At 38.5% G+C, this 24,599-nt stretch overlaps 1 protein-coding gene across 5 annotated transcripts in view; it reads left to right on the top strand.

Moving 5' to 3' along the window:
- Nucleotides 1–394: 394 nt before the first annotated feature.
- Nucleotides 395–24,599, top strand: part of LOC134649421 (calcium-activated potassium channel slowpoke) — an 85,286-nt gene continuing 61,081 nt past the window's right edge. For 3 of the 5 annotated variants that reach the window (XM_063504164.1, XM_063504168.1, XM_063504163.1), the window contains exon 1: nucleotides 396–1,060. In XM_063504164.1, coding sequence (XP_063360234.1) covers nucleotides 734–1,060 — 327 coding nt within the window. In that variant the 5' untranslated portion in view covers nucleotides 396–733. Of the gene's footprint in view, nucleotides 1,061–24,599 lie in introns of all 5 variants that reach the window. The other 2 variants (XM_063504166.1, XM_063504165.1) reach the window with 2 other exon arrangements.

The following is a 24,599-nucleotide window of genomic DNA, read 5'->3' as shown; positions in this document are numbered from 1 at the left end:
TAATATCGATATCAGTTCAGAAAACCTCAATTACACAAAGATTGATACAACCACATTCGAAAGTTGCGTTCGCTTTCCTCCGTCAATCTTACTGCGTTCTCCAAAGAGTCGTAAATTTTATCGAGTTTCATAACCACATACGGCTTTTTAACTTTGAAAGGCAAATCGCGGCGTAGCGGCTGTCTACGACCCGTAGCAGTGACGCAGTCTCCGTAGCGCTACGGAGGCTACAGGCTACGGCTCCGGATTCAACGACCTTTGTTTAAACCTCCGCATTCCCCATTGACAAATTTCTATCTTAGATTTTTTTAAGTGTATCGGTTCTCCGTGTGAAACGTTGGAAATAATTCGTATTAATAAAATTATCATAAAAAGTTTAATTTGAATCGTGATATGGCCGTAGCGAACACGAAAACCTCTGCAGTCATAAAAATCTGCCGTAAATCGTCTGGAGGCTCGATGAAAATGTTCGTGTGAGTTGCACAACGTGTCACATGGTGTGGTGAGGAGCGTGGAGCGTAGATGATGGCTGCTGTCGGCAGCAGGGCCCGGTAGTGACGCGCGTGCGCGGATCGATCGCGCGGCATCGACCGACGCAGCGCGTAGGCTCGGCGCGCGACCGGCGCGGCGCGGGCTCGGCGCGCTCTCAGTCGCGCGCGGTCACGGCGTGCGAGCGCGCGCATCTTAGACACGTGCATGGCGCGCCGATCCGCATGCCTCGCGCCCTCGGGGAATGGCTTCGTCCGAGGCAGATGCGACTACCGCGTCGATCCTTGAAGTCGAAGTCGAAGATGACTGCCTCAGTGTTCGAAAATGGTGGTGTTTTCTGCTCTCGTCGATCTTCACGTTCCTCGCGGGGTTGCTCATCGTGGTGCTATGGCGGGCCTGTGCGTTCGTCTGCTGCCGGAAGGAGCCGGAGCTGGCCCCGAACGATCCGAAGCAGAAGGAGCAGAAGGCGGCGCGGCAGGGCAAGCAAGAGTTCGAGGGCACCTTCATGACCGAGGCCAAGGATTGGGCCGGCGAGCTCATCTCCGGACAGACCACCACCGGACGAATACTGGTAAGTCTGTCTCCGTTATTCTGGGCTACGTTTCATTCGCGCATACGAGTCCTTTAAAACGACATCCATAAATAAATAAACCCAGTTCCGCGCCCTACTTTCGAAGGTTTCCGTCAGCGGGACCGCGGCGGACCTTGTCGATTTTCACAGCCTAACTATCAATTAAAGATGCCCTAGTTACTCCGAAAAATTAGGGTTGGTAGCATTAAATGGTTAGGTTAGGCTTCATACAGATGGCAGCTCTCGCCATGGGAGTCAATGTCGCGATTAACCACATAACTATGTACCTACATACCTACATGTAGGTACCTACATCGGCTACATCAGATATCGCGGTATCGAACTTTCAACTTTGGCGATGTCATGCAAAATTGAGCCCAATTTGGGGTGCGTTAGGGTGTTGATTAGATACCGGGGTAATTTTCGAAGGAGAAGGATTTCCAATAATGATTACCTAACCAAGGCCGGGTAAACATGACGTCAGAGGGTAACTTGACCCAACAACAAGCACGGGTTTGCCAATTCCCTTTTTTTGCCATCCATCAGTTATGAAGGGTCGTCCGTAGTAATATCATAAATATTATAAGTAGTATTATTACATATTCGTCCCGATGCGCTTCATTTTATTTTCTGCAAAACGTGGGTAGTATGAAAAGTATAATAGTTTTTATCTAATTAGTAGGAGGGTACGTTCTCAGGGTCTATTCACCAAAATCTGTCTCTTATCAATGCAGTAAGGTGTATGATTAGAGTTTTTTAAGATGTACCTACGAATCTTAGCTAGAGTTAATAAATTCCAAGTAGGTAGGTAGGTATACCTTGTTGCTAATTTCGCGGCCACATTTATTTTATTTTAGTCCATAATATTTGTTATAGTTCCTTGTAAGTAATCAAGCCATACGTAATAAAATTGTAACGTACCTAAATCATGTACGAATAACAACAAACAAACTGCCGTATTCGAACTTCAAGATATTCACAAGAGACGACACGTACTAGATCTATTCTAGATACGTTATAGTTTAGATTTCAACTAGTTCTCCTTTGCAGCGCAATTCGGGCAACCAATGTCACTTTTATTATAGATCGTGTTAGATATCTATTAGATGTGAATTAGATCTCTAAGTAATATCTTGTGGAAATCGTTCAAGAGTATCTCCAGAATCGCGGAAATGTCAAATTTGACAGGTTAGATCTTAAACATATCGTTATCGTATCTTGGCGATGTCTAAAAGATATCTAATAGATGTCTATTACAAAATCAGAATCGGACCCAAAGTATAGGTACGTATAATAACAAAGAACAACCAAAGTTATCTAACTACTTTATAAAACTAAATTATTTATATTAAACTAAAATTAACCATTAGCTACTAAATGAGTGAAAAACGACGATTGTATGGTTATATTTTATAGTTGAATAATGTCCCGATGCATGTACCAATTTTTAGTTAGGTAAAATTAAAAATTGTTATCAAACTCTTTTATCGCAATGCGTTGCTAATTAGTCTACCACAATAATACAAATATTTATCAGACTACTTTTAAATACACAAATAAATAGTGCAATATTTATTGGGGTTATCATTATACATTTTAGGGTTATCATTTTGTACATTAACTTTATTTACAGTAAAAGTGGTTCAGTATGACAATATCACATATGTCCTATATTATTAATGTATCTAATGGTACATATCTGCAGAGACACACATTTTTGTTGCGCGATTTTCTTCTGTACCTATAAATACTTAAAGTATGAGGGCCATTGGGAAACCAATTACCTATTTCCCAAAAGTGTACTCTATTTCTATTCGCCACGGCCTACATTTGGGTATTAGCCGTTAATCCTAACCTTAATAACTTAATTGCGTGTCTAACATAATACTTAATACTCATAAAACTGAAAACTAAGTAGGTAAAATAAGTTATAATACTCGTAATTGACCAACTTTTATCAATACATATACATTATGATACATTACTTGACGACCGGTCTGGCCTAGTGGGTAGTGACCCTGCCTGCTAAGCCGATGGTCCTGGGTTCGAATCCCAGTAAGGGCATTTATTTGTGTGATAAACACTAATATTTGTTCCGGAGTCATGGATGTTTTCTATGTATATAAGTATGTATTTATCTATATAAGTATGTATAAAAAAAAATTATAAAACAAATTCCCCTGTTGCGTCAGTCTTGTCTGTTTGTTCTCGATAAACTCAAAAACTACGGAACGGATTTTAGCGCAGTTTTCACCTATCAATAGAGTGATTCTTGAGGAAGGTTTAGGTGTATAATTTGTAAAGGTTTTGTGTAAATTAGTTGAACTATCCGTGCGAAGCCGGGGCGGGTCCCTAGTTATATATAAAAGTGTAAACTTATCGTTGCATACCTATGTGCATCAATGTGAGAGTCAGGATGGCTGGTGTACCTAAAAAAGCGGCCAAGTGCGAGTCGGACTCGCCCATGAAGGGTTCCGTATTTAGGCGATTTATGACGTATTAAAAAAAAACTACTTACTAGATCTCGTTCAAACCAATTTTCGGTGGAAGTTTACATGGTAATGTACATCATATATTTTTTTTAAGTTTTATTATTCTCTTATTTTAGAAGTTACACGGGGGGGACACACATTTTACCACTTTGGAAGTGTCTCTCGCACAAACTATTCAGTTTATAAAAAAATAATATTAGAAACCTCAATATCATTTTTGAAGACCTATCCATAGACACCCCACACGTATGGGTTTGATGAAAAAATTTTTTTTGAAAATCAGTTCGAAGTATGGGGAACCCCAAAAATTTATTGTTTTTTTTTCTATTTTTGTGTGAAAATCTTAATGCGGTTCACAGAATACATCTACTTACCAAGTTTCAACAGTATAGTTCTTATAGTTTCGGAGAAAAGTGGCTGTGACATACGGACGGACAGACAGACGGACAGACAGACAGACATGACGAATCTATAAGGGTTCCGTTTTTTGCCATTTGGCTACGGAACCCTAAAAACGGTATGCTTTTTTTGTTTAGTTTTATTTAGGTACACCCGCCATCCTGACTCCGCATAAATATCCCTTAATTCGCTCAGTCAAAAATTACCAAGATTTCCCTAATATCCCTTTACGTTAGATACTCGAGAATTAGGGTCAGTTGCACCAACCACAATTGACGGAGTGATTAACGGCAATCAACAGTGAATTATGAAAATTCTCATACAATAAATTTTTCCGAATGTTTTAACGCTGACTGACGGTTTGGTGCAAGTTGCAGCCAACCCTTAAAGGTGCAACACGGTAATTAGGTAACTTACCTAATTACAGTTCCTGTTGCACAGAAGATAACTACGGTGTGGATGCACCTTAAAAGCTCGTGTCTTCCACTGAATTAAATAACTATGGTCTATGTTAATTAAATAATTAAATAACTACATATATGAACTGTTGTCATCGAAAAGGTATCCATGTTTCTTAAATATTCCACTGAAACACAGTTCTATGATATCCAGCACAAGTGGCTTACAATCATTCTTTACCTAGGAAAAGGAAATGAATTTTAAGCTATTGTGACCCTAATTGGGACTAGATTACATTCCATAACGGCGTGTCATTTTTTGTAGACTTAGGTTGTTCTGGGCTAACATGCAATTTCGCATGAGACGTGGCCATTTTAATGTGTCACAAACAGTTTGGATTTCTCACGGGACATTACAGCGGTAGTATGAGTAGGTAACTCGTCTACAATTATAATTATTGATAGGTATTACGTTTTCTACAGAAAGTATAGGTAATACTTAGATATTTGTTTTACAGGGGGGGGCAAAAATGTTGTTTAACCGCTCGTGCTTTGATACCCAAGCAAGCGAAAGACTCCAAAATTGAACCACGAGCGTAGCGAGTGGTTCGAAAAGTGGACTCTTAAGCGTTGCGAGGGTTTCAATGCACGAGGATTATACTTATTTTGTGAGGAAAATTCTAAGTGTAAAACATCAAACAAAATCAAACCAAATCAAAACCAAATGAACGTTATTAAATGTTGTTATCAAGTCCTGTATTTACTTAAAAAAAAAATTAGTCTAGAATATATCAATGATTTCTGAAAGGCAAACAAACATATTGATCTTGGCCGTCACGCGCACGGGTAAAATTGGACAGCAATAGAAGTTTGATGTTCAGAGAAAATTTGCGTGTCCAGACTGCAGGCCGGTTGGCCTGCCTAGCCACTGCTCCTGCTGACTTTATATATATGTATATATATATATCACGGCTTAAGCATAAGTAATAGCACTTAGAAAACAGCAAACAATAACTATTAAGGTCAAGTGTCAAGTATTAGTACCGTTTAGGTAACACAAAATATGGCAATAGGCAATTAGGCAATACGAGGGCTGTTTGATAAGTACCTGTTTTCCAAATGTATTAATATCACGGGCCGAAAATATGTATACAATCGTTTTAAGCCATTTTTCAGAGGTGGGAAATTTTTTAAAAAAACAGCATTCTTTTGTTTTTTTCTCATTTGACAGCGATTCAGTGAAAGCGTGAACTTAAAATTGTGAAAATGGAGAAAGAGCAGTATCGGTCTGTAATTAGATTCTTGTTTTTGGAAGGAAAAACATGTGATGAAATAAAAGTAAGAATGCAAGCGGTTTACCATGAATGTGCTCCTTCTATGACAACCGTCAGATACTGGTTTAACGAGTTTAAGCGGGGGAGAACAACCGTCTTTGATGAGGATCGCCCAGGCCGCCCAATTGAGGTGACTACAGACGATATGGTTAAGAAAATTGAAAATATCGTTTTAGCCGACCGCCGAATTGAACTTCGAGAAATCGTTGATGCTGTAAATGTTCCAATCGAGCGGGTACAAAACATATTAGAAGAAAAATTGGGTATGAAGAAAGTATCGGCGAGGTGGGTGCCGCGTTTACTCACGGAGGAGCAAAAACGGAACCGACTGACTACTTCGGAGCAGTGTTTGGCCGTGTTCAAACGTAACCCGAAGGAGTTTCTGCGTCGTTTCGTGACCGTAGACGAAACGTGGGTCACCACTACCCCCCGGAAATGAAAGGGCAGTCGAAGCAGTGGATTTTACCGGGTGAACCTGCGCGAAAGATAGCAAAAATCGTTCCATCGGCTGGAAAGGTCATGGCGACCGTTTTTTGGGATTCGCAGGGTATTATACATATTGAGTTCTTAGAAAAGGGGAAAACGATAACAGGGCAGTACTATGCCAATTTATTGGATGAATTTGACGCTGGGTTGAAGGACAAACGACCCCATTTAAAAAATAAAAAAGTACTGTCTCATCACGACAACGCACCAGCTCATTCGTCTAGAGTTGTGATGGCTAAATTAACACAATTACGCTACGCCCTATTGCCTTACCCCCCGTATTCTCCAGATTTGACCCCATGCGATTTATTTTTGTTTCCCAACCTGAAAAAATGGCTCGGTGGTAAGCGATTTGGATCAAATTACGAAGTCATTGCCGCCACAGAGGCCTATTTTAATGACTTTCCGAAATCATACTTTTTGGATGGTTTATTGAAGCTTGAATATAGGTGGAACAAGTGTATAGAGTTAAAAGGAGACTATGAAGAAAAATAAATGCATATAAACAAAAACAACTGATTATTTTTTTCATAAACGGGTACTTATCAAACAGCCCTCGTAGATACATATGGTTGGCAATAGTGTACAGGCGAAGCAATAAAGTGGGCAAGTTCAGTAGATGATTGTCTCATGTGACACTGTGATAATATACAACTATCGTAATTCGTAATAGATAAACAGTCTGCTTAGCATAACTTCATTGTCTCAGGCGACTTCATACTTCATGTCGTGATTCACATATGGTGTAGCGCGCGACAACGCAAGTCATGCTATGCGGTCAGATATTGTAAATAAAATGTACATAGTTTTATAGAATTTATACAATTTCCCCACTACGAACCCCGACAGAATCAATACGGGCATTATTATACCATTTATTATTTAGACATAATATAGTGTTCCGGGTGGGTTCTGCAATAAACCTATTGTATTCCAGCGAGCTAGAATTGTTAGGTTAAGTGGAACACGAGTCTAGTAATAAATTGGATTCCGAGAGAGCAGAGTATTTAAGGTAGATATTTTATTGGGTTCAGTCGAACACTAGATAGGTACTTATTTAACTCGAATGCTGGAGGCGTATTCTGGTTGTAATTACAGGTTGTGAATTTGAGCTGGATTTGTTTTGACTTTGATCTATCTAAGTAAAAAGTGACATTCAAACAAATCCAGATTAAATTCGCATCCTGTTATTGTAAACTCAGAATACGACTCTTGATCAGCGTATCTGAAGAACCCCCCTCAGGCCTCAAATTATCGTAGTCGCGATAAATATTGCTTCGTATGGTGCATTGTGTTGTTATTTTATTATGTGGTAGCTACTTTTGCTTATTCAATGAAAGAAATTGATCAGGAACGACTGACAAAAGCTGATCTAACATTTCAGAGTGAAATTTTCAGGGGAGACGTTTTCCTTTTTAACCCCCGACGCAAAAAGAGAGGGGTGTTATAAGTTTAACGTGTCTGTTTGTGTATCTGTGTATCTGTCTGTGGTATCGTAGCTCCCAAGCGGATGAACCGATTTTCGTTTAGTTTTTTTTGTGTCATAGGTAGTTTTATCCCGAGTGTTCTTAGCCATGTTTCATGAAAATCTGTTCAGCCGTTTGAAGATCATCAGCTCTTATAATCTTATAGTCGGGGGGGTTTTTTTAATTTTCAATTTTTTTTAATTCATAGCCTGTTATGATTCCTTCACGTGCCAGCGGGAAGCTATGTTCTTGAACTAGCACGCCGCAACTGGGTCATGGACGCTCCGATCGCTGGCAGATCGAAGCGTGCTAGGGATTCACTTCGAAGGCATCCCATGGCTTTTGCTGCTTGCAGTTTGCATTGATAAAACACTGACAAATTGTTGACACTTTTAAGCACGGAATAATGTCGATAATAATGAACACTTATGTGATAATTGAAAAGAATGCATAACAAAATTTGGAATGATATTAATTTATTTTAGTTTTCAAATAGCCAGGAATTGGATAGTTTGGAACGGAAAATATTGTAAAGAATTCAAATGGGAGCCGTTTTTATGAAGGTATGTAATGTGGTAGTATGTTACCGATGTAGCAGACTAGGTAAGCAAGCTGAAGTGGCAATGGTTAGGGCATATAGCTCGCAGAACATGGCAGTTGGGGTAAAACGTTTCTCGAGTGGAGACCATGTACTGGCAAGCGCAGTACAAATTGCGATCGGGATCCGAAATGTATGAAATTATCCGGATCTGGATCCGGAACCGCGGATCTTCGCATACATTTCAGATCCGTCGAGCAAACCCTAGCAGTACCTATAGGACGGCCACCCGCGAGGTGGTCGGACGACCTGATTAGGATTGGGTTTGCTTCTATCCGGCCACCGTGAAATCTAATTGAGGGCTGTGTCCAGCAGTGGACGCCTAGTGCTGATGATGATGATGAATGGGAAAATATCAAATTATTTTTATGAAATATTATGATTTGTGGTTTTTTTTTAAGTAGTCATACTACTATGTAAAGACAAAGTGACCCAGTCCTCCAGTGGCCTATAGGTCCACGCGTTAGCCGCTATAGCTACGGCTGTAGCACGGTCGCATTTTTATCGTTTGTCGCCATGTCTGTCACGGTCTAACAAGTATGAAGACGCCGGTTCCAATCCGGCCTCGGCCACTGGCGGGCATGGACTTGGTCACTTTCTCTTTAGTACATTATGATATACATTTGAGTTTATAATGATGATAAGGGCGTTTTTTTTTGTCCCCTACACTTTTTTTCAAATTTGGGTTTTTTTATGTTATTTGTACTCAGAATCACGAGCTCTTTCTAGCCTAATAGGAGAAAAAAAGTGTCCTAAAATTTCCATACATTTTTCGATCTTTCCATTTCGCAACCGCCATACAAAGTCTATGAAAAATGGTGACGGAATGGAAATAAAAACCTTAGGACACTTTTTTTCTCCTATTAGGATAGAAAGAGCTCGTGATTCTGAGTAGAAATAACATAAAAAATTCCAAATTTGAAAAAAAAGTGTAGGGGACAACAAAAAAGAATGCCCATAAACCTTCCAAAAATTGGGTAGGTTATTTGAGATATTTTGTAATTTACCCCATCTGCAATTTTCTGGCGTCATGAATTCATGATACCTATAGCTCAAACCTACGCCTAGGTAATATGAGAGAAGCTTTTTTTACGATGATAGAATATCGTAGCTCGTTAACTCCAAGTGCCACGGTAATAAAATAGCACTTCATTAATAAAGGATTTTATCTCAATCCCACAATAGCCGTTAATAGTCCGTATAAAGTTCCGCATCTTAATTGCAAACGCCGCAGTAAATGCGCAATATTATATGCGGTGCAGAAATATACGCAAATATATGGATGCGTATTTTGCATACTTATAAGGAAACTTCCGTGTGGGTATGTTAATGTGATGCTTCTAAAACAATAATAAAACTTCGAACTGTTGTTATAAGTAGTATTTCAATTTGGTTAACCTTTTCAACGCTTTTCGTCCCATGCTAAAATGTGGCTTATACGCCAAATGGTTGCAATATGAAGAGCGAAAATAAACCTTTATCTGTCAGCAGGAAAATTGCTTTGACAGCGTCCGTCATAGCCTTTTTAGTGGCTGTTGGCGTCATGGGCACGACAGCACTCGACCACTTTAGTGGCTCTTGGCGTTGAAAAGGTTAAAGTGTTTATGGTTACAATTAGGAAGTGTTTTTTTTTAATAAAACTGATGCATATTATTAACTTAAACATTACGTTTCTGTGTCTGTTAGCAAACAATTACACCCAAAAAACAAACATATAACTAGAGGTAATAATATGTATATCATCATCATTCTCTTGCCCTTGTCCCATTCACTCGGGGTCGGCGCAGCATGTCTTTCTCTTCCATACCTCTCTGTCACCCGTCACCTCATCATTCACTCGCGTTCGTTTCATATCATCTCTCACACAGTCCATCCTTTTCCTCGGTTTTCCTCTCCTTGTACTTCCCTCCACATTCATTCGTAATACCTTTCTCGTCACATGACTTTCATCCCTCCGCATCACATGCCCGTACCACGCTAGGCGGTTTGCCCTTACTTTTTCTATTATGGGTGCAACTTTCAGGCTTCGTCTTATATACTCATTCCTTATCCTATCCATTCTCGTCACACCACACATCTATCTTGACATTCTCATCTCGGCTACATATATGCAATCTCTTTTCATCCGTCACCTTTAGGGGCCAACACTCTGATCCATACATGACGACAGGTCTTATGACGGATTTATGAATTTAGGTAATAATATGTGTCGAAGAGGGAGAGAGGCTAAACTGTGTGGGGCTATTGATAGCGGGTAGTGGGCATGGTACCTCGATGTATTACTTCACAGCCAAAATAGTGTGTCTCGCTCCGACATATGTATATGTACTTAGGCACCTATTTAATAGTAGTAGTATCAATCATACCTATTGGGCAAGCCGGAGTAATTTAGCCTAATTTTTGTAAAATATAAATATGTAGGATACGTAATTGTGTTTCAAATTGGGCAAGCCGGTGTAAATCGAGTTCCATGGACGTCCAGACGTTGCTATTTAACTATTTACCAGGCTGACATTTCAAAAATGACAATCGAATGTCAGTCTTACTCAACGAAAAAAGAACACATGTTTGAAGTGCCGTATGTGGGAAATATATAATAATATCCCTTGCCAGGTAAAAGGTTATTTATTTATTTATTTAAACTTTATTGCACAAAAGAAAAACTTATCGTACAAAAGGAGGACTTAATGCCAAAAGCATTTAAGTATTTTTTTAAACAGCTACTACAGCAATCCCATGTATCTTATAAACAAGGCCACTTTACACAAACTGTGTCTATTTACCCCCCTTGTCGTATAAAACACTACCATAAACAGTTAAATACCGTATGATGTCTAGTAGGTATTTTTTAATTGTTCTCCTGCGAATTGCGTGACTACAACTCCTAGCTAAAAACGACAAAGTTATATTTGCCGATGTCAAACACAGTACTTAATGCGGTCGCCGTTGTACTATCTAACTTTGCCCCAGAGGGTATCTTGGGTAAATGTTCCTATAAACGAAATGGCTAACAGAATAAGGAACTAACCACAAAGATATTTAAAAGACACTGATGCACTATTTACGCTGAAAAATGTATGACAAGGCAACATCGATTCTATTCGAAAAAAACGGGTTACTTTACAAACAATCTGGCAAGCGTATTTTGAGCGGTAAAAAAAGCCTATTTGTAAATGATGTTGATGTGAATTCTTGTTTGAGTATTTTCGTGCATAGAGCGAATGTAAAAAAATGATTTGTTAGCTGGACGTCCAATACGCAGTTCGTCCAAATCGCATTTCGTCCATTCGTCTACCACGCAGTTTGTCCGATTATATATATATTTTTTAATTTTATAATTCTCTTACTTTAGAAGTTACAGGGGGAGGGGGGGGGGGACACATTTTACCACTTTGGAAGTGTCTCTCGCGCAAACTATTCAGTTTAGAAAAAAATGATATTAGAAACCTCAATATCATTTTTGAAGACCTATCCATAGATACCCCACACGTATGGATTTGATGAAAAAAAAAATTGAGTTTCAGTTCTAAGTATGGGGAACCCCCAAAATTTATTGTTTTTTTTTCTATTTTTGTATGAAAATCTTAATGCGGTTTACAGAATACATCTACGTACCAAGTTTCAACAGTATAGTTCTTATAGTTTCAGAAAAAAGTGGCTGTGACATACGGACGGGCAGACAGACAGACATAACGAATCCATAAGGGTTCCGTTTTTTGCCATTTGGCTACGGAACCCTAAAAACGCTTGAATCGTTTTTTTTTCTTTTCGAGTAAAGTTATGAGTCTAAAAACTGAGTTGAAGATTCCGAAAACTAGAATCGTTACTAACACTAACTACGTCTATACATGCTTATTGCATATATTTTGTTATATAACAAATTATTCGTTTACATTGACTAGGTACTTATTTGAAACAGCTGTCACTGTCCCCGTTGCGTTGTCGCAATCGTCATCATTTTCTTTTCATTTAACAGTGTATTAAACAGGGATGTTGTCGACTGCAAACGTAAGTTTGTAAAGGGGCGACGCTATTTGCTGTGTGGCGTGTTTACCACACATACCCTACCCTAGCTTTTAATTACTTAACGGGTACTAGCGCTAGACGACAGAATCAAGCGATAATAGACCCTTTTGTGATTATTTTAATGCACACTTTATATTTAACGTGAAGCTTACTTGAAGATTGGTTTCTTATGTAGTTTTCATGTATCTATGACTTCTTGTCAGGAATGTATGTTGATGGAATTAATATAACAATACTATTAGAACACAAAAAAGTCATTAAAGTGTTATATTAGAACAAAATAAACTCATTCTTAAAAAATATTTCAAATAGTTTCAATAAGCACACCAAATACTCCGCCCTGGAATCAAGCTATGATTTCGTGCCGGTGGCAATTGAAACCGCGGGACCCTGGGGCTCTGAGGCTCGGCGTCTGATTGGTGAACTGGGGAGACGTCTACGGGAGAGGGGCTGCGACCCCCGCTCTGGGTCGTACCTGGTTCAACAGATCTCCATTGCCGTGCAGCGAGGAAACGCTGCAGGCATCATGGGGACTTTTGAGCCGGGTACGATGCAGGGTGGAGGCGCATATTAGACGTTTTTTAGTTTATTATTAGTTTTAATGATCATGTTTTTTTATTATTTATTTATTCTTTATTAAATAAATAATTTTCGTTTCAATAAATAATTTATATGGTTCGATTCTAGCCCTGGGTCTTGGAGGCCTTGGTCACTGGTTTGTTATAACAAAAACCGATATTCTACGGAAAACAGTGGGAAAGCTCGCTTAAAATGGGCTTAAGTAGTTGACACACGTACGTACAGACCGATATGTACAATGTATAAAGATCCTGAAAGAAGCTAAATAAAAATAAGTAGTTTATTGTATCCATAACACATTACTGCAGTAAGGATAGTCTACAGGTGTGGCCTCATTGGAATTTTATACCGCGCCGAGAAACGTACCGCATTGCATGCATTGTGTTACCCCACAAAATAAAATAACTACATAGAAGGAAGGAAATAAATATGTAGCGAACTTAGACATGCATAGAGCTCTTAGAATGGCGTGTATAGTAAATAATTTGTAGTACATACATAGTTACACACTCACATGTATACCTACAAGGCTACAAGCATACACATCCTAGAATTTTCGCGTCCTAGGTTGGTACATACATAGAGATTGAATCTGATTTAACAATTAGTTCCGGGTTTGATCTTAATTCAATCACGCTCACGCTGATTGATCCATGCGAAATGAAGTGAAAATCGTGCGTGAGATATGCGCCAATCACCAAGCAAGATGACCGTCAAGGTCGTATCAAAACTAGTTAAAAACTATGACAAATTGTTCAATTAGAATTTACCTCACGGTTATTAATTTATTATACTGCATACTGTAACCCTAGCCTGGCATGGGATATTATATTAGCAACATGTGCTAAATACGAATTTATTAGCGCTTCAATGTTCTACTTGAGTTTATACGCTCAAAAAACTAGTTAAAATGTAGGTAGTCTATTTAGTTTTCATTTCTCATGCTCTGAAAGAGGGTCATTGTTGTTCTAAAAGGTGTACAGAAAATGATACGTTTCTGCACTAGAGCACTTTACGTTCCAAGTACGATTTATATAATTTTTTTACGATAAGAAATTGAAATTTTGGTTTTTAAATGGATTTGTTATACAATTTCCATTCTGATATTTTACTCCCCATTCCATAAATAACGAGCTGTTTGGCTAAATTTTTAATTGAAAGTACCCTCAAGAAATACTATGAAAATGTATATTTACTCATATTAAAAAAAAGGTATTTTACTTTCCTCGTATTCGAAATGAAAAGTAGAGTGTTTAACTCGGGTAAAAGGCATCATTTCTGCCTCGGACTATTGGCGCTCTCACTGCGTTCGAGCGCCAAACTACCTCGGCAGAAATGGGTGTCTTTCGCCCCTTGGTTAACAATCTACTCGTACTATTTATCCGCGCTGAACAGTACCTCTTAGGTAGTCATTAAAAGTAAGTTACTTTAGAAAATGTTTCATTCAAATAATTTGAAAGAATACGTTAGGTTAAAGACCGAAATGATAATTGGTTAAAATGACAAAAAGACATTCTTGAGACATTCTGTATAATATCTACACAATCTCTGTTAGATAATTTCAACCCGTTTCCAAAAATAATGCAATGGAGTGCACTATGCCACTACTCACTAATGGCATTCTTTGTTTAAACGCATTATGCGCGGCATCCTGTCCTAATTACCTACGAGACAAACTAGGTACCATAGCGTTTCGACAAATTCAATTCTCAAGTAATCTCCACAGATTCTAAGACAGGGGTTTAAAATGCAATTACACTGGGTTTAAATTTGGACAATCGATAGTGTAAAGGTGTATTTAGGTAATTCAGAAAACGGGGTAGTTAATAGAAGCATTTTCTGCTGTAAGGTAAAAGTACTAGTGCTCGACATGCTAATGCCCAATAGATGACACCCTGCTGTCAGCTCTTTTGACAGTGACAAGTACTGGGACCGCGTCGAGCACCAGTATATACGTTTACCTTACCAACAGTAAAAAAATGCCTTGGTAAGCGTTGCAGTAGAGAAAGTGTTGCCAAAGTATGAAGTACTTCTGATTTAGTACATACATTAGTAAATTTAGGATCACCCTGCTTGCATGCTTTCAAAATTATCAATTGCATGGTGTTGTTACATACCTTCGTTTCAGATGTTCCATTTCACTTTACTATTAAGATTTAACATCATGTGGGTATATTGTTATCAAAATACGAGTCTCAATATTTCCTATTGTCGGAAGGCTCATGAAATTGCACATCCCATTCCCCCAATCCTCTCCACAGACACCTTTCGACCTATAAACTTTAAAACTATCGACCCTCACTTCATATTTATGTATTTGGCCAAAATAGCCGAGTCTGACCTTTCGAACTAGGTCCCGTTGTTCCCAAACTGTCGCGCTGGCGACTATTGCGCTGGTGGATATTGGAATGAATAATATATTCAATATTTGGCCCATTAAGTTATTACTAATTCAATAGGCTAAACCAACTATTATTATGAAACGTTAAAACGATTTGCAAATGTGAATGAGGTGGTATGAACAAGTTTTTGCTGTGATATATGAAGATAAAATAATTAAGCATTACGATTATTTTTTTTCATAATTTAAATCTCATCCGATATACATATAGGTACTTATGCGGGAAACACATATCATGTCGAAATATAATTAAATCGTTCAAAATCCTTTTATCCACAGATAAACTACATAAATCCACTTAATCCAAAACGTTTTAACATCGTGAACCGCGACAGAGTTCAAAGGGGTGACTTAAGGACCATAAAAACTTAATTCATCATGAACGTTTACGCAATTCTGTGATGCAATCTGCTAGCACTAAGTGTCAAAATTGTGTGTAGAAATGACAGACTTGAGTCCTTTAGAGGTTAAATACGTGTAAGTATTCGGTTCGGTAGCTATTCCTGTCAAACCCAAATGAGTCGAATAACTTGGTGCTGCCATTTGTCACTGCGGAAAATACCTTCACCAAAATAACTGTTTCTAGTGTCCGGAAATACTTGTAAGTAGGTGCATCCTGGCAGACATTGTTGAAGTCTTCCCCTGAAAAAAAAGAAGATACCTACCTATCTGTTAAACATGATATTATGCAGGTAGGTAGCGGTGAAAAATAGCGGGTAGAAGGTAGTACTTTAATAAAATACATTGAACTCAAAGTATACTTACCTACCTAATTATTGTCTTTTACGTTTGGAAATACGGCTTTAACAATCGTATTTAAAAAAGAAACGTTTTTCATTAATAACTCATAAACCATAAGCACACAAGGATTGAGTTACCGAATGGCACCTAATAATTGTTCTACCTTTATTACCGACCATAATTAATAGTTAGGTATGCCTTTTTGAAGTGAAAACTGCTTTAGCGCCGCTGTGCACTTTTTGAGGTGGGGAAAAATGTTAAACTCGCGACAGGTCACGTGACCGTAAGACGGACACGTGAAAAACTGTAACAATCTTCGATCAACACGGGCTTCCGACACGTCGGAACAATGTCATTGAGTTTTCACTTCTGCCGGCACTCCCGGAGTGGAACCCGTTGTTTTTAGGGTTCCGTAGCCAAATGGCAAAAAACGGAACCCTTATGGATTCGTCATGTCTGTCTGTCTGTCCGTCCGTATGTCACAGCCACTTTTTTCCGAAACTAAGAACTATAATGTTGAAACTTGCTAAGTAGATGTATTCTGTGAACCGCATTAAGATTTTTACACTAAAATAGAAAAAAAACAATTAATTTTGGGGGTTCCCCATACTTAGAACTGAAACTGAAAAAAATATTTTTTTTTTTTGATCAAACCCATACGTGTGGGGTATCTATGGATAGGTCTTAAAAAATGATATTGAGGTTTCTAATATCATTTTTTTCTAAACTGAATAGTTTGCGCGAGAGACACTTCCAAAGTGGTAAAATGTGTCCCCCCCCCCCCCCCTGTAACTTCTAAACTAAGAGAATGATAAAACTAAAAAAAATATATGATGTACATTACCATGTAAACTTCCACCGAAAATTGGTTTGAACGAGATCTAGTAAGTAGTTTTTTTTTTAATACGTCAAAATCTCCTAAATACGGAACCCTTCATGGGCGAGTCCGACTCGCACTTGGCCGCTTTTTTTTTATCTAAGGGCGGTAATAGGTAGATACTGAAGCCCTAATTGTTAGGCATGCCCTGGCAGCCGAACTCGGGTTTATTAGATTAATGGCGCCGCGGCACCGAATAAAGATAATAAAATTTGGCTTCAAATTATACGTCTTGACTTATTTTGCACCGGCAGATTTAATATAATTTATACTCGCAAACTAAATAAAATGTACATATATTTTTAGTGTAAGTAACATTAAGAGCAGTCAACGCGTATAATTTATCTGCCTACATTATACGCGGTGACTGTACTGTTGTTCCATTCCAATCCAACTATAGGTAGATCACTATCGTTGGATAAATTGCAATATTTATAAATCCCTTAAAATAGCTAGTCTCATGTGTCTACGCGATGACAGCTGTCAGCGCCATCTCTAATTACCCGGTTCGTTGAAGCGTGTTCAGTGGTTTATAATGATAATAATTATAACTAACCTCACACTGAAAAATAAATGACAGGTATATTAAAACGATACGTATATAATGAGTACCTACAGTCTACTGCAAAAGTATTTAGCCAATGCAGAATTACCTTAATTCACTAGTCACTCAGGTCTTGTCGGGTGTACATAAAATAAAAAACCGGCCAAGTGCGAGTCGGACTCGCGCACGGAGGATTCCGCACCATCAACAGAAAATAGAGCAAAACAAGCAAAAAAAAAAAACCCAAAAAAAACGGTCACCCATCCACTTGGACTACTTACTGGAGTACTTACTGACCCCGCCCGACGTTGCTTAACTTCGGCATAGAGGAATATAGTAAGACAAGAGTGCTTACTCCATACATCAGTTAGACTATTAATTTCAGTGTCTACATCTAGCATCGAGTAGCGGAACTATCAGTACTGATAGTTCCGCTACTCGATGCTAGATGCTAATAGTCTTTTTGGTACTAAAACTGATGTATGGAGTGAGCAATCTATGTATTTTTTTCTCTGTGACTTCGGTCAAAAATCACGTTTGTTGTATGGGAGCCCCACTTAAATCTTTATTTTATTCTGTTTTTAGTATTTGTTGTTATAGCGGCAACAGAAATACATCATCTGTGAAAATTTCAACTGTCTAGCTATCACGGTTCATGAGATACAGCCTGGTGACAGACGGACGGACGGACGGACGGACAGCGGAGTCTTAGTAATAGGGACCCGTTTTTACCCTTTGGGTACGGAACCCTAAAAATTGAACCTACCGATAAAACTTCATTACGTGACACTAAACCATACAATAAACAACATGCGCAAATGCTAAAGCAAAGTGTGTTGAGCAAAGAGTGACGATACAATTTTGCAATTCTCAGAAATTCATAAAAATTTAATTTCCAGACATCAAACCATCAACTGAGCTTATTTTAATAGATGTATTATCACGTAATTATCATTTCCGTGCACTAGAGACTAGCTCGTTGAGGCTCATTCGTTTTTATTTCAACTATAATGGCCGCGAACAGCACGGGGAAATGGGCGGGAACGACCCATTTTATTCTGAAAATGTTAAAAAAATAAAATTAATAGCCAAACGTTTGTAACACATTTATTTTTGTTACCATAAAATGACTCATTCATTCCTAATCAACGTTTGTAGCGCTACAGGTACAGCGTAGCCTGTGGCATATTTTTTTCTGTTGGTACCCAAAAAACTTCAGAAGCGTAAACGACTCGACGAGACTGTCGATCGTGATTAGCGCAGAATGTGTTAACAGCTTTATTAGGAGCTAAAAATACCAGTTTAGTACTAATATTAAATACCAGTTTAGTAACTGCTGAGAAGTCTATGATGCCAGCAACCGAGCACATTGTTTTGAGAAAAGTTTGCACTGAAAACGAATGTAGGTACCTATCCATCATACTCTAACTAAAAGATCCAGTTAGAAAAAGTTGACGATTTTGATGTTTTTCGATGTTATTTGTAGTAGTTTTTATTCTGCTTCTCGCTAAAAGGCTACATGGTGATATTGACCTACTTTTCTGGAAACTTCAAATTATGATTCTCAACCAAACACGCGTCACTGTAAAACAAATTTAAACTTACAGAAAAATGTACCTAACACCTAGGTATAATTTTCTTTATTATGTAGTTTAAGTTTCAGGCTTTCCCACACTTGATTAAGGGCTGATTTAGACGGCGCGCGAACTCGCATGCGATTTTAGTTACATTGCGGACTGTTGGTTACGTCCAATTCAACCGACCGATCAAAACCCGCAATGTAATGAAACTCGCATGCGAGTTCTCGCATCGTCTAAATGAGCCCTAACACTGGCACTTGATCTAAAGCTGACACGCCACAGATACGCATTTCCAAAGCCTGAAACACGACGTAAGGCGCCCGCTTCCCTAAATAGGTCAACGGGCGGGTCCGATCGATCGCGCGAGGAGCGGGTCACCGGTGGGAGAACGGCTTAACTGTAGAACTGTTAGTGTGGGAATGTTTGTTTGCTGATTAAGGGCTGGTGTGGAACACACCTAAGAACACACTATGATTAAAGCAACCTTTAGATATGTTTGTGTTGGGTGTTTTTAACCCTTAGCGGTAACTTTCTTTTCTATGGGACAGGCACACATTTTTTGCATGATTTCGGGATTGGTTCCGTAAAATTGCTGACTGCACACCTGCTGCGTCTTCTCGTGAAGGTGTAAATAACTTTCCTTTATTTTCATCAAATCTGGTAAAGGTAATTATTTTCTAATCAATCAACGCTCCAGGCATCCATTCCTTACCGGCCTGTATTATTTTGTTGCGGGAAACTATGTATTTAGCCCATAGTCTCAGCAAGGAAATTGGAAACTAAGTAGTAAAATTTTGGATAGGTATGACTAGATTATACCTATAGGTATTGAAAATTGCATTGTGTTCAGAAACAGGTTAATTTTGGGAGAATTCATCATGGAACTCGTCATCAGAATTGAAATTCTTACTTATTCAATACACATTGCTTGTCGTAATTTAATTTTAAGATCTAAACAATCTTTTCAAACATAACGTCTAGAATTCTTATCATTGTCGCATGACGTAACTCCTCATTTGGACGGCGATTTGCGAATTGCCGTGCAAATGACGGTTTTCCGCCGGCTGTAAAATGTCACCTGTCTGTCTGGTGACCTTTGGCCTAAAGTTAGCCCTTTGCGCCCTTGAACGCCTTCGGTGCGCCTTGCCAAGTTCTGCACGTGGAAGAATATATGTAAACGTTTCCTCATACAGACATTACATCTATTCTTTATTATTATATTATTAGACGAAAAACGCCAACTGCTGGATATAGGCCGACAACAACGACAGGAGGACAGCACAAGGCAGGGTTGTCCATCGATATTGACCACATCCAGTCGACTTGTTCGGGGCACCAACAATTGTTTTTTCGGTTCGTGTTGTCTCTTATGTCATTCTGCCGCGGCCATCGCTTCTGAGAGCATTGTACCCCGCCCACTACCACTCGCAAATGGCAACCGACTGAGCTATGTCGATGACTTTAGTTCTTCTATGGATCACCTTATTGCTAATTTGATATCTTAGGGTAACTCCATAGGTCAATATAGCCCTTCGGGAGATTTGAGCTTTATTCTGAACAGTAGCTTGGACATCTTTACAATTGGGGAAACACATTTAGCCCGAACTAGCGGGTAGCGGGTTTACCTAGCGTAGTCTGCTGTAATATTCAGGTTTAAATGAGCTCCTGCCGAGTGCCCGCACAATAGGAGTCATCATAGGGAATACAATGGTAGGTATGTTTCTTAATGCAAGTTTTGGGAGGAAGTAAGTCTCCCTTAACTTGGTGGAAAAGATATTGTGACAGCCAGATTCTAACTTAGATTGTTGTATTTTGGAATGTAGATAATTGTATTTTTTTTACTTGTTAATATGCCACTATAAACTACTGCACTATACACACACACAGCAAAATTGTATATGTAAATGTAACTATAATCAACACGCTCAGTAACGCTCTCAGCAGTAGAAAGCAGTCGCTGTGGTCGAAAACGGCATGATATTGAAGAAAAATATGATAGGTTCACAGCAAAATCCGAATTAACGGAAAATATAGGCGTGTTCCTCAATCTACGGATGCAAATAGTAAAATCACCTAGCGTAGTGAAGGTTGGTGACACTCAGAAGTTGGCCGCGCGCCACCTCAGCTGTCCCGTCCTCTCACGATTATTATTACTCGTATTATTTATATAGCTGGTCAACCAAATCTTGTCAGTAAAAAAAAGGCGCGAAATTCAAATTTTCTATGGGACGATATCCCTTCGCGCCTACATTTTTCAAATTTGGCGCCTTTTTCTACTGTCAAGATCTGGTTGACCAAGTATAAAATTCTGTTTTGTTTTCAATCGAAAACCGCATGCCAAACACCACGTAATGCTGGAATTGCTATATTTGTATGGATTTGTCATTTCCAAAGATGATTCAGGGTGAATTTTTATTTATTTATAAGGGGGTCAATTGCATAAATACTTAAAGTATTGGTAAGAAAAATGCGAATGAATAGGTACGATACCTATTCATTCGCGTTTTTAGGGTTCCGTACCTAAAGGGTAAAAACGGGACCCTATTACTAAGACTCCGCTGTCCGTCCGTCCGTCCGTCCGTCCGTCTGTCACCAGGCTGTATCTCTCGAACCGTGATAGCTAGACAGTTGAAATTTTCACAGATGATGTATTTCTGTTGCCGCTATAACAACAAATACTAAAACAGAATAAAATAAAGATTTAAGTGGAGCTCCCATACAACAAACGTGATTTTTGACCGAAGTTAAGCAACGTCGGGCGGGGTCAGTACTTGGATGGGTGACCGTGTTTTTGCTTGTTTTGCTCTATTTTTTTGTTGATGGTGCGGAACCCTCCGTGCGCGAGTCCGACTCGCACTTGGCCGGTTTTTTCTTTGATCTTAGCTCTTGCCTTAACATAAAGCATACCTATAGTCGGATTATTTCTATTTGCATTATTTGACACTATGTCACTCACAACAGCAATACAACGTAAAATGTCTTGCACATCGTAATCACAAAGTAAGACATTTGCACTGCGAACGTTTACGTTCTACGTCTTTTTTTTTAATTTAGGATTGGCCGGACACCATCGTTATGAATCGGTAGTCGTCTAAGTAAATCGATATAAAATTTTCTATTTAGGTCGCAACAAAGCATTATTAAATTTATTATATTTTCTTATTATTATTTATTAACCATATAATTCTAGCTTTAATTTAAATCTCAAATAAAAAATCATTAAACGTCACAATTCGATACCTCAGTCTAGGTGCAATCCAATCGTAATCGCTTGCTGTGACAATCGATTTGGGTTAGTTACATCTCTATAAACGTCAGTCATAATGTGTCAAATAATGCAAATAGGAATAATCCGACTATAATGTGTGTGTGAGCTCATCGCAGTAAAATCGAATTGACTTCTAATAAAATTAGAGAGAATAAGTTGATCCGAATACAGTGCAGGCCAAGATTGGAAATATTACGGTTGTCCTATCTATTAAATTCAACTCTGGCTACGACTCTGGTATTATCGTGAGACAATGATTTAAGTTTCTGATTTTCTCGCTGGTCAGTATGACCAGTATCTACATATTTACTTAGCAACAAAAATCGTGATGTTTCACAAAAAAATACGTGCTGCAAGATAAATAAGATAATCCTCACAAGATCCGGCCAAAATCTGTTATCAAACCTCAACTTTTACTAATATATAAATAAAGTTGAAATTGCAACAAAACTAGATACAATTTCATGTACGTTTAGGTCATTGTGTACTTAGCTGTGATCTAATGAAAAGTAACCTTGCAAAGGTTTTTTCTTGAGACTGTTTTTGCGACCGCCATCTTTTGTGACTCACGCCGATGGCCAAATACGTTGACGATCAATAAACTCATCATGAGATTCATGTGCGAAATAATGGAGAACTTATTTAGTACTATAACTTTACACATCACATAGTAGGACCTATACACATCAAGCCAGAATGTAAGGTTAAGAGGACGCTCCAAAAAACTTGTCAAACCTCCGTGTGCTAGTAATCCTAGAAAACACTTCTTACCGAATCGTGTGGTAAATGTGTGGAACTCTCTACCAGAGACTGTTGTTAGTGCACCATCGGTCAACACTTTCAAAAATAGACTGGATACACATTTTAGAACTTTAAAAAGTGCAAAATAAAATAAAATACAAGTGCTTCGATATACACGCATCAACTCCAAGAGCTGCTAGTGTATCAAATAAAAAAAATAAAAAAAAAACTTTGTATTCCTAACCAGTTAAGCCATAAAGAATCTTCCGTATTGGAAGTCTATTAAAAATCTATCGAAGGATGTTATGACATACCTTACCTTTAATGATTATATTTTAAAGAGACTAAGATAACTCATATCGTAGCAGTCATGTGGCTTTAGTTACATGTTGTGTTTAAAGCATCGATTGGAAAATTACTAGTTGAGCCAAATACGAATGTTATAACCAATCACTCAAGCTATTAACAATTTTACGACCGAACGACTCTCTACTAGCCAGATTATTGGCATTGCAGACTTCGAAATGTGATTATTTGAGTTAACGGATTATAACGCTTAAGTTATTGCTCTAAGGTGCTTCTCGTAAATCATATGTCTATGTGGCATGTTTAATATGAGAAAGACTAGAACGTAAGAGCTATAAACGCGACGGTTGGAAGCTAATCTAATCCAATAAAATTTGGAATCAGTATGGAAATATCAGCTAACGCATTAAATAAGATGTACAATCTACAAATTTTGCACGTAATTCTTATTCTCGATATTCATAATTGTATCTTCGATACTCATCTTACGGAACTCATGCAAAATTCGTACATTTTATAGATCTACCGCTTATCTCAGGCGTTTCGTAGTAATACATGCTTATTTAAATTACCTAATGTTTGCTTGTTTGAGCACATAATACACGCTTTTGCACTTAGGTAATAATATCAACAATCTAGGTTGAAGAATAAGTCTACCTAGTTTTGTTTGATTTGCTAGATATGTACATCATAACAATGAACTTAATCTTGAATTTGATGAGTAGGTACGACCTAATCTTGGATTTCCCAAATTAAGAAAGTTGAGGTCTCAAGGAAGGTCCCAAAATCTGTACTTACCTACCAATCGTTGTTTGAATTCCAAATGGGATTATAAAATAAAAATAAAAATAAAAATAAAAATCATTTATTTCGGACCACAAAAAATCCATAATATGTTAGTTGAACATGTACATGCAGGAGCTTGTAAATTAGACTATGTTAGTACTTAAAATTAACTTATTACCCTATCTACCTACTACATTTCATAGGGAGCTAAGGATTGGTGCAGGTTCGACCAGTGCTGCATATAGCTACTATCGAGCCTACCCGCTATCACACTCAGGATACTGTTGCTACTGTCCAGCACTCTGCGACGCGTCGCGGCGGCACGCTTTCTTATTGTAGCAGATAAGCTGTCTACCTGCGCGTCCGCGAACATGCCTGACGCGCTGCAGAAGCGTGGCAGACGCAACAGCACCCTGAAGGCGTTGTTATACTGAACCCGTAGGGCGCTGATCGATCTTTGCGAATAATTAGCCCACAGGCTGCAGCTATAAAGAGAGGTACAGTAGGCTCTAAAGAG

This window comes from Cydia amplana, chromosome 7 (genome assembly GCF_948474715.1).
Source record: "Cydia amplana chromosome 7, ilCydAmpl1.1, whole genome shotgun sequence".
NCBI classification, from domain to species: Eukaryota; Metazoa; Arthropoda; class Insecta; order Lepidoptera; family Tortricidae; genus Cydia; species Cydia amplana.
The sequence above is the reverse complement of the archived record's forward strand: the minus strand, read 5'-3'. Positions and strand labels throughout refer to the sequence as shown.